The sequence below is a fragment of the Urocitellus parryii genome, chromosome X, assembly GCF_045843805.1.
Source record: "Urocitellus parryii isolate mUroPar1 chromosome X, mUroPar1.hap1, whole genome shotgun sequence".
NCBI lineage: Eukaryota > Metazoa > Chordata > Mammalia > Rodentia > Sciuridae > Urocitellus > Urocitellus parryii.
Window position 1 is genome coordinate 68,980,829 of NC_135547.1, and position 21,832 is coordinate 69,002,660.

The following is a 21,832-nucleotide window of genomic DNA, read 5'->3' on the forward strand; positions in this document are numbered from 1 at the left end:
GGTTATACCACATCAGCCATGGAGACAAAGAACTTTGTGGGTTGAGGAAGATCCATAATGGCCTACAGACACATAGTAGTTCAGTAGGTAAAAGTGTTATATACATTTTAAACGTTGTAAGTCTCCTAGTAATATACTTCATTAGTAATCACATTAGCTACTGATATTCATGATATAAGTTTGTAGTCATTCAAGTGCAATTATTTATGGAAAAGACTCTGTGCTTCCTATAGCCCAAGAAATTTTTGTTGAAGAGATTCTAATTAAAACCAATCCCTATCATTTGTGAAGTACTTTAAATTTGTAAGACATATTGGCAAATGTTCTCACACTGAATTCCCACAAAAGTGATGGAATGTAAGAAAATACACATCAGTCCTAATGTCTCCCTTTTATAAATGAGAAAAACATGTCTTACAGAAGTTAAGGGACTTGTCTTCTCTAAGATTACCCAGATTGTACATCTAAAATCTTTTAGTTGCATGTTATATGTACAATACAATTCTGCTACCCTAATTTCTAATTTTTTTACTATCACCACATTTAAAAAAAATATATCCAATTTTCTAGACCAATCATGAATGAGGTTGAATAGTATTGCATACAATAATCTAAGTGCAACCTAGATTTTAGTGAAAGAAATTGGTACATACCCAACTGTAACCGGTCCCGAGGAAATTCCCATTTGCTGTCATCATAGGGAAGCCTGTCACATTGTTGATCAAGGGGCATTTCTCTAGGATCCACAATGATGGAAAGGTAGCTTGTTTTGATTTCTGAAACACTGGGCTGCAGAAAGTAAAGGGGGAAAACACCTTACTCTGTTTTATTTCTCTTCTGATGTGGTATAAGGCTTCTGAAGTTCACCATTTTACATCATAAAGAGTCTCATATAGTAAGAAATATATACAAAAAAGTAAAGATAAGAAAAAGCACAATAAGAACACAATTAAAATTAAATTGACAATTTGGGAAAACAGTTGCAACAAACCTAACATATAAGGGATAATACTCATGTAGGGCACAGACGGAAGGCAGAGCCACACGGGCGCTCAACGCAGACAGAAGGTGGAACAGAATGCAGAGAGTTTGCTTGCGGGTCACCAGACTGAGCTCTGGACAAAGCACAAGGTCTCCTCAGCACCCCCCACCTCACCAAACATCCTACGTGAGAAACATACGGAATCCATTTTGGAAAACCTTACTCACCATTAATCAGTGGGCATGGCTACCAGCACGGTTCTGCCTCTGATCAGGTACCTGGTTTCCAACTCCCCCACCCCCAGTTGTGATAACTCAAATTTTTTCTCACAAGCTTTTGGAGGGTGTAGCTATCAATGCAGAACAGCAACTGTACAAGCACCTGATTTCCATCTCAGAGACTAAGAGTAGGGAGGCTCCAGGTGGAAGCTCAAGTCCTCTCACTCTGGCTACCTGACCACCCTCAATGCAGAGACTCAAGCTACAAATAGACAATTCCACATACTGGAAAAAAAAAAAAAAAACAGAGTTCTGAGAGACCTTTTTTTTTTTTTCTTTTTGCTTTTTGCTTTCTCTTCTTCTCTCTCCCTTCTCATCCATTCTCCTCTACCCTTCCCACTCTGGTCCTCTCAAACTCAACATATGTGAAACCAAGAACTTTGCATGAAATAGTACTTAAACAACTGAATCACTAGAATAATATAATATAGAGGAATTGCATATGCCCCACCTTCCTCCCCTTTTTTTCTTCTTATTTTCTTTCTCCCTCTCTCTTTTACTTTCTTTCCTTATTAATTTTTTTCCTTCTTCCTCCCTCTACCCCACTTTCAACCCCCTAACTTCTACAAGTTATATGCAGGGTAATTTTCTAAATACAGATAGGAGTTTGAATTTATACATTCTTCCATAAATTACCCCTGTCTATTCATTAGAGTTCTCCTTCAAAGTTGCTAAGTTAGATTAAACCCATGACCTCACTCCTTCCCCCCTTAACATAACATCCTATGCGTAACCTTCAGTTCTTTATATGCCATCAGAAATGGTATGCCTTTTATGAAACTAATAACTATATTTTAAATAATAATTGAAGCCAACATCTGTAGACATAGAGTCTAACTATAAATGTATTAATAATGAAAACTTGCACATAGATGATGTACTATTGATATTGGGAACTTATAACATTGTTTTTCTCCACAAAATAAAGTTTTTGGAACTGTACAAGAGTAATATAAATATATAGGGGAAAAACATTAATGTAACATTTACACAAAGCTGGAAAGAAATGTGAGCAGTATGAAAAGACAAGGAAAGAAAGGACCACAAACAATGCAGGTCAATTCAACATTAGAAGAGGTAAAATCTGAAGCAAAAGGAATGTCAGACAAAGATTTCAGGATATACATGCTTCAGATGATCCAGAGTCTCAAGGAAGACATTAGACAACAAATTCAGACAATGAAAGATCACTTTGACAATGAATTACATAAACAAATCCAAAAAGCAAAAGATCAACTCTACAGGGAGATAGAGGTTATACAAAAAAAAAAAAAAAAAAAAAAAAAAAAACAGAAATCCTGGAAATGAAGAAAATAATAAACCAAAACTCAAATGAGAGTATTACCAGCAGAGTAGAACACGTAGAAGATAGAACATCAGATAACGAAGACAAAGAATATCATCTCGAAAAGAATGTATACAGCTCAGCGAGACTGATAATAAACAATGAGCAGAACATCCAAGAAATATGGGATAGCATAAAGAGACCAAATTTAAGAGATATTGGGATACAGGAAGGTATAGAGGTCCAAACCAAAGGAATGAACAATCTGTTCAATGAAATAATATTAGGAAACTCCCAGACTTGAAGAATGAAACAGAAATCCAAATCCTAGAAGCCTACAGGACGCCCAATGAGCAAAATCACAAGAGATCCACACCAAGACACATTATAATAAAGATGCCCAACATACAGAATAAGGAGAGAATTTGAAAAGCCACAAGAGAAAGGAAGCAGATTACATTTAGGGGTAAACCAATCAGGTTAATGGCTGATCTTTCAACACAGACTCTGAAAGCTAGAAGATCCTGGAACAACATATTGCAAATGCTGAAAGATAATGGGTACCAACCAAGAATCTTGTATCCAGCAAAATTAAGCTTCAGGATTGAAGATGAAATAAAAACCTTCCACGATAAACAAAAGTTAAAAGAATTTGCAACTAGAAAACCAGCGCTTCAAAACATCCTTGGCAAAACATTACATGAAGAGTAAATGAAAAATAGCAATGAAAACCAACAGTGGGAGGTAGTACAGTAAAGAAAAAAACTAATCAAAGAGGAAAAAAAAAATCATGTTAAATAATGAAAATAAACAAATATGGCTGGAAGTACAAACCATATCTCAATAGTAACCCTAAATGTTAATGGCTTAAACTCACCAATCAAAAGACATAGGCTAATAGATTGGATTAAAAAAGATCCAACAATATGCTGCCTACAGGAGACTCATCTGATATGAAAAAACATACACAGACTGAAGGTGAAAGGATGGGAAAAATCATACCACTCACATGGACCACAGAGGCAAGCAGGGTTATCCATATTCATATCAAATACAATAGACTTCAAGCCAAAATTAATCAAAAGGGATAAAAAATGACACTACATACTGATCAAGGGAATGATACACCAACAAGACATAACAATCATAAGTATATATGCCCCAAACAATGGTGCAGCTATGTTCATCAAACAAACTCTTTTCAATTTCAAGAGTCAAAGAGACCACAACACAATAATCATGGGTGATTTTAACACACCTCTCTCACCACTGGACAGATCTTCCAAACAAAAGTTGAATAAAGAAACTATATAACTCAACAACACAATTAATACCTTAGGCTTAATTGACATATATAGAATATACCACCCTACATGAAGCAGATACACTTTTTTCTCAGCAGCACATGGATCCTTCTCAAAAATAGACCATATATTATGTCACATGGCAACTCTTAGCAAATACAAAGGAGTAGAGATACTACCATGCATTTTATCTGATCATAATGGAATGAAATTGGAAATCAATGATAAAATAAGGAAGAAAAATTCCTACATCACATGGAGAATGAACAATATGCTACTGAATGAACAATGGTTTACAGAAGACATCAAGGAGGAAATTGAAAAATTCTTAGAGGTAAATGAAAACTCAGACACAACATGTCGAAATCTCTACGACACTATGAAAGCAGTACTAAGAGGAAAATTCATTTCATGGAATTCACTCCTTAAAAGAAGAAAAAGACAACAAATAAATGACCTCATGCTACATTTCAAAGCCCTATAAAAAAGAACAAATCAGCAGCAAAAGCAGTAGAAGGCAAGAAATAATTAAAATCAAAGCTAAAATCAATGAAATCATAACAAAAGAAACAATTGAAAAAATTGAAAAACTAAAAGTTGGTTCTTTGAAAAAAATAAATAAGATCGACAGACCCTTAGCCATGCTAATGAAGAGAAGAAGAGAGAGAACCCAAATTACTAGCATACAGGGTGACAAAGGCAATATCACAACAGACACTTCAGAAATACAGAAGATAATTAAAAATCATTTTGAAACCTTACACTCTAGTAAAATAAAGGATAGTGAATGCATTGATAAATTCCTTAAGTTATATGATCTGCTCAGATTGATTCAGGAGTATATATACACAATTTAAATAGACCAATATAAAGTGAGGAAATACAAGAAGCCATCAAAAGATTACCAATAAAGAAAAGCCCAGGACTGGATGGATATACAACAGAGTTTTAAAAGACCTTTAAAGAAGAACTAATACCAATACTCTTCAATGTATTTCAATAGAAAAAGAGGGAGTACTTCCAAATTAATTCTACAAGGCCAACATCATCCTGATTCCAAAACCAGACAAAGACACTTCAAAGAAAGAAAACTTCAGACCAATATCTCTAATAAATATAGATGCAAAAATCCTCAATAAAATTCTGGCAAATCAGATAGAAAAACATATCAAAAAGGTCATGCACCATGATCAAGTGGGATTCATCTCAGGGATGCAAGGCTGGTTCAATACATGGAAATCAATAAATATAATTCACCACATCAATGGACTTAAAGATAAGAAACATATGATCATCTTGATAGACACAGAAAAAGCATTTGACAAAATGCTGTGCATCACTTTATGTTCAAAACACTAGAAAAACTAGAGATAACAGGAACTTACCTCAACATTGTAAAAGCTATCTATGCTAAGCCTAAGGCCAGCATCATTCTAAATGGAGAAAAATTGAAGGTATTCCCTCGTAAATCTGGAACAAGACAGGAATGCCCTCTCACACCACTTCTATTCAATATAGTTCTGGAAGCACTAGCCAGAGCAAATAGACAGACAAAAGAAATTAAACATATAACTATAGGAAAAGAACAACTTAAACTAGCACTTTTTGATGATGATATGATCCTATACCTAGCAGACCCAAAAGGTAATACCAAGAAAATTCTAGAACTAGTACATGAATACAGAAAAGTGGCAGGATATAAAATCAACACCCATAAATCAAAGGCATTCCTGTATACCAGTGACAAATCTTCTGAAATGGAAATGAGGAAAACTAACCCATTCACAATATCCTCAAAAAAAAAAAAAATACTTGGGAATCAACTTAACAAAAGAGGTGAAAGATCTATACAATGAAAACTACAGAACCCTAAAGAGAGAAATAGAAGAAGACCTTAGAAGATGAAAAAATATACCTTGCTCATGGATAAGTAGAATTAATATTATTTAAATGGCCATATCACCAAAAGCACTTTACAGATTCAATGCGATTCCAATCAAAATCCCAATGGTATTCCTCGCAGAAATATAAAAAGCAATTATGAAATTCATCTGGAAAAATAAGAGACCCAGAATAGCTAAAGCAATTCTAAGCAGGAAGAGTGAAACAGGTGGTATTACTATACCAGATCTTAAACTATACTACAGAGCAATAGTAACAAAAACTGCATGGTACTGCCACCAAAACAGGCTGGTAGACCAATGGTACAAAATAGAGGACACAGAGACCAACCCACAAAATTACAACTACCTTATATTAGACAAAGATGCTAAAAGCATGCAATGGAGAAAGGATAGCATCTTCAACAAATGGTGCTGGGAAAACTGGAAATCCATATGCAACAAAATGAAATTGAATCCCTTTCTCTCACCATGCACAAAAGTTAACTCAAAATGGATCAAGGATCTTGGAATCAAACCAAAGACTCTGTGTCTAATAGAAGAAAAAGTTGGCCCTAATCTCCATCACATGGGGTCAGGCCCATTCCTTAAAAAGACACCTACAGCACAAGAGTTAAAACAAAGAATCAATAAATGGGATGAATTCAAACTAAAAAGTTTTTTTTATCAGCAAGAGAAATAATATGTGAGGTGAATACATCCTGGGAACAAATTTTTACCCCTCACACATCAGATAGAGCTCTAATATGCAGGGTTTAAAAAGAACTCAAAAAGTTAAACAACAATAACAACAACAACAAAATAACCCAATCAACAAATGGGCCAAGGACCTGAATAGACACTTCTCAGAAGAGGATACACAATCAATCAACAAATACATGAAAAAATGCTCACCATCTCTAGCAATCAGAGAAATGCAAATTAAAACCACTCTAAGATACCATCTCACTCCAGTAAGAATGGCAGCCATTATGAAGTCAAACAACATCAAGTGCTAGCGAGGATGTGGGGAAAAAGGTACACTCATACATTGCTGGTGGGACTGCAAATTGGTGCAGCCAATTTGGAAAGCAGTATGAAGATTCCTTGGAAAGCTGGGAATGGAACCACCATTTGACGCAGCTGTTCCTCTTCTCAGACTATACCCCAAAGACCTAAAAACAGCATACTACAGGGACACTGCCTACACCCTTGCAGTGAGTGTGGGAGCAGGCGCTGCCTGCCTGGCCCCCGCCGGCCTGACTCTGTGAACCTCCTCTGGCGGTTCGGAGCTGCAAACGACCACCCCCCACCTGCCAGCCCAGCGCTGCAAATGACCCCTGACCGGCTCTGCGAAAGGCCCCGCCCACAAGGCGAACAACAGGAGTGGAGACCCGCCCAGTCCGGGAGAAAGAACTACTGCACAGTGATTGACTCCCACCTACTGAGAGGAGAAACTTGGCCCAGTGGGTATAGCTCCATCTACTGGAAGAGCAGTTAATCGAACTCTAGGACTGCATTTATAATTTTTTTTTTTGCTGTCTTTTTAAATGTTTTTTAATCCATTTTATTTTATTTTATTCTATTTTTAATTTCATTTTTCATCTCTATTATTATATTTTTTCTTTAAATTCTTTTTAATTTTCTATTTTTTTCTTTCCTTCTTTTCTTCTGTCTTTACATTTCTTTTCAATTTTCTTATTCCCCCTTCCTTGAATTCTACCTGCTTACTCTCATTCTCTTTAGTGACTTCTTCCCTTCCCTTCTAATACCTTTCCTCCCAAGCATCAAATTAATTTATAGGAGTAAACAGTAACTCAGCAGTCAAACAGAACAAGAAGCAATATGGACAGCATGAAAAAGCAAGGAAGAAAAGGAGTGCAAACAATGCAGGGCAGCCTAAATATTCAGGAGGATATAGAGTCATCAGAAAAATGGTCATATAAAGAACTCATGGAACACCTTAGACAGATGGAACGGAACCTTAAAGAGGATACGAGACAGCAAATTCAAGCAGTGAAAGAACACATTGAGAATGAATTACATAAACAGATAAAAGAAGAAGTTAAGCATCTTTATCAGGAGATAGAGATTATAAAAAAGAATCAAACAATGACCTTAGAAATGAAAGAAATTATAAACCAAATTAAAAACTCAAATGAGAGTATCATTAATAGAGTGGAGCAAGTAGAAGCCAGAACGTCAGATAATGAAGACAAAATATATCATCTGGAAAAGAGTCTAGCCAACTCAGATAGGCTGGTTAAAAATCACGAGAGAAACATACAAGAGATATGTGATAATATAAAAAAACCAAATTTAAGAGTCATTGGGATAGAGGAAGGGATAGAGATTCAAACCAGGGGAATGAGTAATCTACTAGATGAGATAATTACAGAAAACTTTCCAGAAATAAAAAAGGAAACAGATATACAAATTGTAGATGCATACAGGACACCGAGCACACAAAATCACAGTAGACCAACGCCAAGACACATTGTTATGAAGATATCCAATATACAGAACAAAGAGAAAATATTAAAAGCTACAAGAGAAAAGAGAAAGATTACATTCAGGGGTAAACCAATAGGGTTAACAACGGACTTTTCAACTCAGACGCTGAAAGCGAGAAGATCCTGGAACAAGGTATTTCAAACACTGAAAGACAATGGATGCCAACCAAGAATTCTGTACCCAGCAAAATTAAGCTTCAGATACGACAACGAAATAAAAATCTTTCACGATAAACAAAAACTAAAAGAATTTGCAGCCAGAAAACCAGCAAAGCATCTTGAGCAAAACACTTCATGAGGAAGAAATGAAAAACAATAACCAAAGCCAACAGTGGGAAGTACCTCAGTAAAGACAGACAGAGGGGGGAAAGCTAATCATGGAGAAACAAACGAAATTTAAAAAAAAAAAAAAAGATAAATAATCAAACATGGCTGGAAGTACAAACCATATATCAATAGTAACTCTAAACATTAATGGTTTAAACACTCCAATAAAGCGACATAGGCTGATAACATGGATTAAAAAGACAAATCCAACAATATGCTGCCTCCAGGAGACATACCTGACTGGAAAAGACATACACAGGCTGAAGGTGAAAGGTTGGGAAAAAATATACCACGCACACGGTCCTCGCAAGCAAGCAGGGGTGGCCATCCTCATATCGAATAAAATCGACTTCAAGACTAAATTAATCCAAAGGGATAAGGAAGGACACTATATACTGTTAAAAGGAACCATTAAACAACAAGATATAACAATTATCAATATTTATGTACCAAATAATGGTGCTGCGAAGTTCATAAAACACATTCTCCTCAAGTTCAAGAATCAAATAGACCACAACACAATAATTATGGGTGACTTCAACACACCTCTCTCACCGTTGGACAGATCCTCCAAGCAAAAGTTGAAGAAAGAAACTATAGCACTCAATACCACAATCAATAACCTAGACTTAACTGACATATATAGAATATACCAACCATCATCAAATGGATATACTTTTTTCTCAGCAGCACATGGATCCTTCTCAAAAATAGACCATATATTATGCCATAGGGCAACCCTGAATAAATATAAAGGGGTGCAGATTATACCATGCATTTTATCTGATCATAATGGATTGAAACTGGAAATTAATGATAAAAGAAGGAAGGGAAAATCCAATATCACATGGAAAATGAACAATATGTTACTGAATGATCAAGGGCTTACAGAAGACATAAAGGAGGAAATCAAAAAATTCTTAGAGATAAATGAAAATTCAGACACAACCTATTGGAATCTATGGGACACAATGAAAGCAGTTTTAAGAGGAAAATTCATCGCCTGGAGGTCATTCCTCAAAAAAAAAGAAAAACCAACAAATAAATGAGCTCACACTTCATATCAAAGCCCTAGAAAAGGAAGAGCAAAACAACAGCAAATGCAGCAGAAAGCAAGAAATAATTAAAATCAGAGCGGAAATCAACGAAATTGAAACAAAAGAAACTATTGAAAAATTAACAAAACTAAAAGTTGGTTTTTTGAAAAAATAAACAAGATTGACAGACCCTTAGCCATGCTAACGAAGAGAAGAAGAGAGAGAACTCAAATTACTAACATAAGGGATGAAAAAGGCAATATCACAACAGATGCTACAGAAATACAGAAGACAATTAGAAATTATTTTGAAAACGTATATTCCAATAAAATAGAAGATAGTGAAGACATCGATAAATTTCTAAAGACATATGATTTGCCCAGACTGAGTCAGGAGGACACACACGATTTGAACAGACCAATATCAATGGATGAAATTGAAGAAGCAATCAAAAGACTACCAACCAAGAAAAGCCCAGGACCGGATGGGTATACAGCGGAGTTTTACAAAACCTTTAAAGAAGAATTAATACCAATACTTTTCAAGTTATTCCAGGAAATAGAAAAAGAGGGAGTTCTTCCAAATTCATTCTATGAGGCCAACATCACATTGATCCCGAAACCAGACAAACACACATCAAAGAAAGAAAACTACAGACCAATATCTCTGATGAACCTAGATGCAAAAATCCTCAATAAAATTCTGGCAAATCAGATACAAAGACACATCAAAAAAATTGTGCAACATGATCAAGTAGGATTCATCCCTGGGATGCAGGGATGGTTCAATACACGGAAATCAATAAATGTTATTCACCATATCAATAGACTTAAAGATAAGAACCATATGATCATCTTGATAGACGCAGAAAAAGCATTCGACAAAGTACAGCATCCCTTTATGTTCAAAACATTAGAAAAACTAGGGATAACAGGAACTTACCTTGATATTGTAAAAGCTATCTATGCTAAGCCCCAGGCTAGCATCATACTGAACGGAGAAAAATTGAAGGCATTCCCTCTAAAATCTGGAACAAGACAGGGATGCCCTCTATCACCACTCCTATTCAATATAGTTCTCGAAACACTGGCCAGAGCAATTAGACAAACGAAAGAAATTAAAGGCATAAAAATTGGAAAAGAAGAACTTAAATTATCACTATTTGCAGGTGACATGATTCTATACCTAGAAGACCCAAAAGGGTCTACAAAAAAACTACTAGAACTAATAAATGAATTCAGCAAAGTGGCAGGATATGAAATCAACACGTACAAATCAAAGGCATTTCTGTATATCAGCAACAAAACTTCTGAAACAGAAATAAGGAAAAACACTCCATTCACAATATCCTCAAAAAAAAACAAAATACTTGGGAATCAACCTGACAAAAGAGGTGAAAGATTTATACAATGAAAACTACAGAACCCTAAAAAGAGAAGTAGAAGAAGATCTTAGAAGATGGAAAGATATACCCTGTTCATGGATAGGCAGAACTAACATCATCAAAATGGCGATATTACCAAAAGTCCTCTATAGGTTTAATGCAATGCCAATCAAAATCCCAATGGCATTGCTTGTAGAAATAGATAAAGCAATCATGAAATTCATATGGAAAAATAAATAAATAAATAAATAAATAAAATAAATAAAAGACCCAGAATAGCAAAAGCAATTCTAAGCAGGAAGTGTGAATCAGGTGGTATAGCAATACCAGATTTCAAACTGTACTACAGAGCAATAGTAACAAAAACAGCATGGTACTGGTACCAAAACAGGCGGGTGGACCAATGGTACAGAACAGAGGATACAGAGACTAATCCACAAAGTTACAACTATCTTATATTTGATAAAGGGGCTAAAAGCATGCAATGGAGGAAAGATAGCATCTTCAACAAATGGTGTTGGGAAAACTGGAAATCCATATGCAACAAAATGAAACTGAATCCCCTCCTCTCACCATGCACAAAAGTTAGCTCAAAATGGATCAAGGACCTTGATATCAAATCAGAGACTCTGCGTCTGATAGAAGAAAAAGTTGGCTACGATCTACATATTGTGGGGTCAGGCTCCAAATTCCTTAACAGGACACCCATAGCACAAGAGTTAATAGCAAGAATCAACAAATGGGACTTACTTAAACTAAAAAGTGTTTTCACAGCAAGAGAAACAATAAGAGAAGTAAATCGGGAGCCTACATCATGGGAACAAATTTTTACTCCACACACTTCAGATAGAGCCTTAATATCCAGAGTATACAAAGAACTCAAAAAATTAGACAATAAGATAACAAATAACCCAATCAACAAATGGGCCAAGGACCTGAACAGACACTTCTCAGAAGAGGATACACAATCAATCAACAAGTACATGAAAAAATGCTCACCATCTCTAGCAGTCAGAGAAATGCAAATCAAAACCACCCTAAGATACCATCTCACTCCAGTAAGATTGGCAGCCATTATGAAGTCAAACAACAACAAGTGCTGGAGAGGATGTGGGGAAAAGGGTACTCTTGTACATTGCTGGTGGGACTGCAAATTGGTTAAGCCAATTTGGAAAGCAATATGGAGATTCCTGGGAAAGTTGGGAATGAAACCACCATTTGACCCAGTTATTGCCCTTCTCGGACTATTCCTTGAAGACCTTAAAAGACCATACTACAGGGATACTGCCACATTGATGTTCACAGCAGCACAATTCACAATAGCTAGACTGTGGAACCAACCCAGATGCCCTTCAATGGATGAATGGATTTAAAAAATGTGGCATTTATACACCATGGAGTATTACGCAGGATGGAATTTGCAGGGAAATGGATGGCACTAGAGCAGATTATGCTTAGTGAAGCTAGCCAATCCCTAAGAAACAAATACCAAATGTCTTCTTTGATATAATGAGAGCAACTAAGAATAGAGCAAGGAGGAAGAGCAGGAAGAAAAGATTGACATTAAACAGAGACATGAGATGGGAGGGAAAGAGAGAGAAAAGGGGATTTGCATGGAAATGGAAAGAGACCCTCATTGTTATAAAAAAAAAACCCTTAAAAGAGGTTGTGAGGGGAATTGGAAGAAAAAACAAGGAGAGAAATGAATTACAGTAGATGGGATAGAAAGAGAAGATGGGGGGGAGGGGGATAGTGGAGGATAGGAAAGGTAGCAGAATACAACAGTTACTAGTATGGCATTATGTAAAAATGTGAATGTGTAACTGATGTGATTCTGCAATTTGTATTTGGGGTAAAAATGGGAGTTCATAACTCACTTGAAACTAATGTTTGAAATATGATATGTCAAGAGCTCTGTAAGGCTTTGAACAACCAATAAAAAAAAAGGCATCGGCTAATTTCTAGAGTTATATATTTTGCACAAATTGAATCACAATAATATACATGATTTAAACGGATCAATTTCAAGTTATGAAATACAGGATGACATCAGCCTACCAACTAAGAAAAGACCAGGACCAGATGGATACACAGCTGAGTTCTATAAGACCTTTAAAGAAAAACTAATAGCAATATTCTTCAATTTCTATCAGGAAATAGAAAAAGAGGGAGCACATCCAAACTCATTCTATGAGGCCAATATCACCCTGATTCCAAAGTCAGGCAAAGATACATCAAAGAGATAAAACTTCATACCAATATCTCTAGTGAACATAGATGCAAAAATTCTCAATAAAATTCTGGGAAATTGATTACAAGAATATATAAAAAAGATAGTACACCACGATCAAATGAGGTTCATCCCCTGCAAGCTTGGTTCAACATACAGAAATCAATAAATGTAATTCATAATATCAATTGACTTAAAGATAAACATAATATGTTCAACTTAATAGATGCAGAAAAAGCATTCAATAAAATACAGAACCCCTTCATGTTCAATACACTAGTAAAACTAGGGATAACAGGAACATATCTCAACATCATAAAAGCTGTCTATGCTAAGCCCCAGGCCAACATCATTCTAAATGGAAGAAAAAATGAAAGCATTCCCACTATAAAATGAAATACATGGATTCCCTCTTTAACCACTTCTATTTAACATAGTTCTTAAAATACTGGCCAGAACAATTGGACAGATGAAAGAAATTAAAGGGATATGGACAGGTAAAGAAAAACTCAAATTAGCACTATTTGGGGACAATATGATTCTATACATTGAAGACCCCAAAAATTACACCAGAAAACTTCTATAACTAGTAAATTAATTCATGAAAGTAGCAGGATTCCAAATCAACACCCATGAGTCAAAGGCATTTCTGTATATCAGTGACAAACCCTCTGAAAGGGAAACGAGGAAAACTACTCCATTTACAATAGCCTCAAAAAAATATTTAGGAATCAACTTAACAAAAAAGGTAAAAGATCTCTATAACAAAAACTACAGAATGCTAAAGAAAGAAATTAAAGAAGACCTTAGAAGATGGAAAGATCTACCTTGTTCTTGGATAGGCAGAATTAATATTGTCAAAATGACCATACTACCAAAAGCACTATACAGATTTAATGCAATTGCAATCAAAGTCCCAAGGACATTCCTCATAAAAATATAAAAAACAGTCATGAAATTCATCTGGAAAAATAAGAGACCCAGAATAGCTAAAGCAATCCTTAGCAAGAAGAGTGAAGCAGGTGGCATCACTATACATCAGGATACCAGACCTTAAACTATACTACAGAGCAATAGTAACCAAAACAACATGGTATTGGCACAAAAATAGACCTTTAGACCAATGGTACAGAATAGAGGACACAGAGACTATCCCACATAATTACAGTTATCTTATATTAGTCAAAGGCACCAAAAATATACACTGGAGAAAAGATGGCCTCTTCAACCAATGGTGATAGGAAAACTAGAAATCCATATGCATCAAAATAAAATTAAACCCCTGTCTTTTATCATGCACAAAACTCAACTCAAAGTGGACCTAGGAATTAAACCAGAGGCACTGCATCTATTACAAAAATAAAAAAAAAAGTATGCCCAAATCTCCATCATTTGGGATTAGGCCCCAACTTCATTAATAAGATTCCTATAGCACAAGAATTAATATCAAGAATCAATAAATGGGATGGGATTAAAATAAAAAGCTTCTTTTCAGCAAAAGAAACAATCAGTGACATGACTAGAAAGCCTATAATTTGGGAACCAAATTTTTACCACACGCATATTAGATAGAGCAGTAATCTGTAGGATATATAAAAAACTCAAAAATCTTAACAACAAAAAAACAAATAACCCAATTAATAAATAGGCCAAGGACCTGAACATACACTTCTCAGAAGAAGGTATATAATCAATCAACAAATATATGAAAAAAATGTTTAACATTTCTAGAAATCAGAGAAATGCAAATCAAAACTACTCTAAGATTTCATCTCACTACAGTCAGAATGGCAGCTATTAAGAATACAAAGTAAGGGCTGGGGATGTGGCTCAAGCGGTAGCGCGCTCGCCTGGTGTGCGTGCGGCCCGGGTTGGATCCTCAGCACCACATACCAACAAAGATGTTGTGTCTGCAGAGAACTAGAAAATAAATGTTGGAAAATTCTCTCTCTCTCTCTCTCTCTCTCTCTCTCTCTCTCTCTCTCTCTCCTCTCTCACTCTCTCTTTAAAAAAAAAAAAGGAATACAAACAGCATGGGCTGGGGATGTGGCTCAAGTGGTAGCGCGCTTGCTTGGCATGGGTGTGGCCCAGGTTCAATCCTCAGCACCACATACAAACAAAGATGTTGTGTCTGCTGAGAACTAAAAAATAAATATTAAAAAAATTCTCTCTCTTTCTCTCTCTCTCTCTTAAAATAAAATAATACAAACAGCAATAAGTGTTGGTGAGAATGTGGGGGAAAAGGTGCACTCATACCTTGCTGGTGGGGCTGCAAATTGGTGCAGCCTATATGGAAAGCAGTATGGAGAATCCTTGGAAAACTTGAATGGAACCACCATTTGACCCACCTATCCCACTCCTTGGTCTATACCCAATGGGCTTAAAAACAGCATACTACAGGGACATAGCCACATCAATGTTTGTAGCAGCACAATTCACAATAGCTAAACTGTGGAGCCAACCTAGATGTCCTTCAGTGGATGAATGGATAAAGAAACTGTGATGTATATATACACAATGGAATATTATTCAGCAATAAAAGAGAAAAAATCATGCCATTTGCAGATAAATGGATGGAGTTGGAGAATATAATGCTAAGTGAAGTAAGTCAATCCCAAAAAAACAAATGCCAAATGTTTTCACTGATTTAAGGATGTTTATCATAATGTAGTTGGGGGGAGGACATGGGAGGATTATAGGATTAGAGCCAAGAGGAAAAGAGGAGAAATAGGAAGGAAGGGGGAATGGGGGTAGGAAAGGGGGTGGAATGAGAGTAACATCATTACCCTAAGTACTGAATGAAGACACAAATGGTGTGACTATTTTGTGGACAACCAGAGATATGAAAAATTGTGCTCGATATGTGTAATATGAATTGCAATGCATTCTTCTATCATATATAAGAAATTAAAATTTAAGAAATAAAAAAGATGTGACATCCATATAAAGGAGAATTGTAGGAGAACAAATAGACATGAACAGAAAAGATGAGTATGATGGAACACTATAGTCATACTGCCCAAATTATAGGACAGAGAAATAATTTGGAAGTCCATAAGAGAAATATAACAGTTTGCATTTAAAAGCAACCCCATGTGACTAACAAAGGATTTTTTCAGCAGAATACCTACAATCCAGGAAGAAACAGTGACATATTATAACTCCTGAATAATAATATCTGCCAACCAAGATGACAGTAGCAGTAAGAAGACTAACTTTTAGAGATGAAGAATTTACAAAATTTTCAAAGCAAGGGGAAACAGATTACAAGAAACCAATGGCCACCAGAACAGGTATGTAGAAGATTCTTAAGGGATTCTTCTATACAGAAGTGAAAAATGATAATTACCATCATGGTAGCTTATAAAAATAAAAATGCCAATAGAAGAGCAAGATAAATAAAAGAAAAATAGAAAAGAACCAAACATTATCAATACATTAAATGATCAAACAGCAAAGATAAATAAGAAATAAAATAAAGGGCAAATAATATTGAAAAAAAATATAAAAACTCAACAAAATGATAGGAATACATCCACATATTTGAATAATAATCTTGACTATAAGCCTAATAATAATAATCTTGACTATAACTTAATTGAAAGATAAAACTGGAGAATAATGAGAATAAAAGACCAAAAATATGTGGCCTACAAGAAATTCACTTTAAATGAAACAACATGCAGGGCTGGTGTTGTGGCTCAGCAGTAGAGTGCTCACCTAGCATATGTGAGGCGCTGGGTTTGATCCTTAACATCACATAAAAATAAATAAATAAAATAAAGGTATTTTGTCCAACTACAACTAAATAAATAAAATAAATAAATAAATAAAAAATAAACATACATATATGTAAAGTGCAAGAATAGATAATGATAATCCATGGCTGGGGCTGGGGCTCAGCAGTAGAGTACTTGCATTGCATGTGTGAGGCACTGTGTTTGATCCTCAGCACAACATAAAAATAAATAAACAAAATAAAGAGAAAAAAAGAAAATGATAATCCAAGCAAATGAAAATTGAAAGTGAGCTGAACTAGTTATGCTTGACAAAATAAACGTTAATATAAAATCTATAATAAGATAAAAAGAAGGTCACTATATAATGAACAAGGTATCAATTAAGAAGAACATATTTGATTGTATATTTGTAAACACCTAATGTCAGAGCACCTGATATTATAAAACAATACAATTAAACACAAAGGGAGAAATAGGATCCAATGCAGTAATAGTGAGGTGATATTAATACTTATTTGAACCAGACCAAAAATTCAATGAAGAAACTTTACTGTAGATCAAATGGATTTAACAATCATTTACAGAGCATTTCATCTAAAAGGTGCCATGTACATTTGTATTCTTTTCATCAGCACATGGCACTATCTCTAGAAGAAACCATATATCAAGTCACAAGACAAGTCAACATAAAAAAAAATTGAAGCCATATTCTTTATCTTTTCTGTTAAAACTAAAAAGCAGTTTTACAATTTGTACAAATGCATATAGAGTGAACAAAACAGATTTGAATGAAAACAGTGTCATAAAGAAATTCAGAGGGAAATGTAAGGAAAATAATAAGGAGACAGAGACAAGAGGTAAAGGCAAGAAAGTTGGCAGAATGGCAGAGATGCCAAGCTGCCAAGCTTTATTTATATCAATAGGTTACCTTAGGTCATTGGCATCATTAATACATATTGCTCATTGTATTTCTAGACATGTTACAGACTTAGCTTATTCCTCAGTTACATACTAAGTTGTAATGGGCAAAGTTAGGAGTTTTATGTAGCTCTCAACAAAGTCCATTGTTTAAAGTTACTATTATGTGGAAAGGTTCAGGCTCATTAGAGCTTGGTGAAACAGTGTAGTTGTCTAAAAAGAGAGTTCCTTTATTCCCAGGAACTATGTGTCTGAGATCAAGGTTGAGGCTGATAAGACTCTAGCACAGAGCCTTCTCATACAAGCATTACCATGGCAGCTAGATGTTGCATATGTATTTAGTTATTTTACTAGTTCCTAGGAAAAACTACAGGGCATTATAAGGGTGGGAAACAGAGTGTCTGTTACCCTTCCCCCACCCAAGGAGTTTGCTAATGAGAGAAACACTTCTCTGTATATTTTAACAGTAAGAATCCCTAGAGGGAAGTTTTTTTAAAACCCCCAAACAAAGGAAGGCTAAAACACAGCACATCAAAATGTGTGAGAGGCAGAAAAGACAGCACCAAGAGGGAATTTTATAGCAATGATTGTCTACATTTAAAAAAAAGATAGGAAAATACCAGAATAGAGGAACCCACTGCATGGTGGCTGCTTTCCAAGTGGAATGAAAGCATCAGTTCTGCAGCTGCATGAGGCAGGAAGGCTGTTGGAAAGTTCCCTAAAGCAACTTAGAGAGGAAGTAATCAGGAGAAACCCAGGAATATCCTGATAGAATAGAAAGGGAATTAATAGATTGTGTCAGCGCCAGGCAAGGAAAGCTCCCTGCCAATGAACTGAAAATTTCCCAATGATTTTAATAAAGCAGACTCCACTGTCATCAAACTTCAATCTGAGAAGTAAAGAATCTCAGATACTACAAATTTAGATGTTTCAGAAGAGGGCCCTGGCACTTAGAAGCAGATTTAGTTTAAGTGGGAAAAGAATGTCATTAAAGAATCCACATGGTTTACATCATGTCCAGGGGAGATTCAAAATCACTGCAGTTTTTTCTTTTTCTGTTTTCTTTTTGTCTGGTTGGTTTGATTTCTATTTGTATACTCACAAATGGCCATCTATGCTTTACTTCTCACTGGATTAATGGATAGCCAAGCCATGAGTCAATCTGTGTGCAAAAGTGAGACTATGGTAAAGACTTGGGGAAGCACTATGGGGTAATAGGAGCTGAAGCTGCCAGAATGCATATCTACAGTTTCATTTGTAATTCGTGGTATAAAATTTAAGGTAATGAGCAAGGAAGAGAGGCAGTGAAAGTGGGTCATGTCTGGTTTGGGTAGTAAGCTACTACCTGTAGCAATCAAACACACTTTATGTTGTTTCTTTCTTCCTCCTCCATACTTTTCGGTTTTTTCTTTCATTTTTTTCCTTATTTCAATATAATTAAATATTAGGTGTTGTTTTAGTTAGCCTTTTTCATTGCTATAATCAAAACACCCAAAAAGAACAATTTTAGGGAGGTAAAGTTTATTTATAATTCCTGGTTTCAGAAGCCTCAGTTCATAGATGGCTGATTCTAAAACTCTAGGCCAAGGTGAGGCATAGCATCATAGTTAGAGAGTATGGAGGAGAAATTCAACACATGACAATCAGGAAGAAGACAGACAGAATGCGTTCTCACCAGGGACAAAAAATATACCCAAGGGTATGTCTCCACTGACCCAGCAATTCCATCCACACATTCCCTGCATCCAGTTACCACCAGTTAATCCTTATCAGTGAATTAATGCACTGATTCTGTTAAGGCTCACATAATTCAATCATTTCACCTCTGAATTGTATTTTCTCACACATGACCCTTTTAGAGATACTTCATATTTACACCATAACATGTATATCATTAATGCCAAATTTTTACCCTATTCTATAATATTACTCACCCACATTCCTTCTTAGAAGAGTAGTATAGATCACTAGTAATGCATTCATAAATATACGTTTGTTTACAATTTGTTATTAAGGGACCCATATTACTAGTGATTACATTCTCCTCACAGTCCAGTGCTGGTGGTAGACTCAGCACTTTGATTACACTGATATTTTGATGCTATGATATAACCCCAGTTCAGATAATATTTTAAAGAGCTAACTACTCACTAAAAGACCCTCACATAAAAAGAGGAACCAATCATGACAGATGCACAAACAACATAGAACTTCTGAAAGCATGAGGAATGAAGCCAACAAGACACCTCCAAAAGTTTATAAATCTCCAATAATTGTATCCATGGATATTTAGGTAGATAAAATGTTAGACAAATAATTCAACAAATTGATGGTTAAAATGATGGATTATTAATGAAAGGACCTAAGGGACAAAATGCAGGACATGTATAAACACTTCAATAAAGAGACACTGTGAAAAATAATCCAACAGACATTTTCAAAATGGAAAGTAACAATAAGTCAAATGCAAAGCTCAAAAAAATGCCTCTCAAATAATTAGATCAAGTAGAAGACAAAAGTCACTGAGCTTGAATATATGGTGGACTTACTTGCACACAGCAGGTATTAAAGAAAAATAAATTATGATAAAAATAAACAATAATAATGGGACAACACTAAGAGATAAAATTTAAGGCTCAAAAGCATTCAGGAAGGAGTAGAGAAATATGCTAATGGCATTGATAATCTATTCAGGAAAATGATAGCAGAAGTTTTTCCAAACCTTGGGAACAAGATAAATATCCAGATACTGTTTGTTTACACTTGTTTACACACAACATAGAATTTCTAAGTGACCAGGAGAAAATCAAATGTGAAGAGTGGTTTACAGAGGGAAACACAGTTCATGGAAACCCACCTGGTTCTGCCCCACTTGCTTGAATCCAAGGGCTTGCAGGACCAGCTGGGAGAAATGGTCCCAGCTGAGAATTTGAAAGGATGGTGGTGAGAGTACTTGAGTTTGGAGACAGAACCAGAGAGACCAAGAAATGCTAGTGACAGAGGGAACTAAGGATTGGCTCCTCCACTGCATAAGTGGAACCCATGGAAATACCTGGACCATCAAATGCTGAGGCTGGAGGTTTGCTGACATAAGATCTTCAGACTATTCACCATTCAATGAATAACATGGAGCTAAATCGCACCTCCAGGAACTCCACCTATGGGATTTCCTCTCACACTCCAGTAACCTGATCCTGAGATTGAAGAAGACATCACCCTCAAGCCAACCCCACATAAAACTACTTAGAAGAAAAGCTGAGAATCTTTTGAATGCCAACAGAAACAATTCTTTAACTTTTGATGGAGATCTCTATTAAAATATATATTTTTTTCTTCTTTCTTTTCTCTATTTAATTGTGAGTTAAATGGTTCATGGACACTTGTACATATTCATGTTAGTTTCTTTTTCCTCATTTCTAGCATCTTTCAAAGGCAGTTATTTTTCATTGATCACAATTTTGATGACTAAGATGTTTTATGAGTATAGGTAAATTTTGTTTTGCATTCCTTTATTTTTATTTTTAAAAACACTTAATTTCTATATTTATTTCTCACATTTATCTATTTCTTTTAATTGTTCTTCTATCTTTTCATTTGCTAATAGCCAATATTTATGTTCTGTCTTTCACTCTTCATTTAGATGTTTTCTCACTCCTTCCCTATAAGGATCACATCCTATATTACATCTGGTATCTTCTAGTTCACTATTTGAAATTGTAAACCCTTTTGCAAACAATGTTTTTACTGGTGGCAATAACTGACAATATCATTTCTTTTTTTGTGTGACAATTAACACTGTATATGACATAGCAGGAACTATTGAGTTAGGGCTGAATATTTTTTGCATTTATCTCATTCATTAAAAAAAATAGAAAATTATCAAATAAATAACCTAACACTATACCTTGAAGCCCTATAAAAAGAACACATCAACACCAGAAGCATTAGAAGACA

General features: G+C 35.3%; 1 protein-coding gene across 1 annotated transcript in view; it reads right to left on the reverse strand.

Moving 5' to 3' along the window:
• Window positions 1-21,832, reverse strand: part of LOC113199412 (vascular endothelial growth factor receptor kdr-like) — a 308,409-nt gene that overhangs the window by 89,057 nt on the left and 197,520 nt on the right. Inside the window, exon 18 of the mRNA XM_077793590.1 lies at window positions 654-789. Within this exon, the coding sequence (XP_077649716.1) occupies window positions 654-789 (136 nt within the window). The remainder of the gene's footprint in view (window positions 1-653; window positions 790-21,832) is intronic.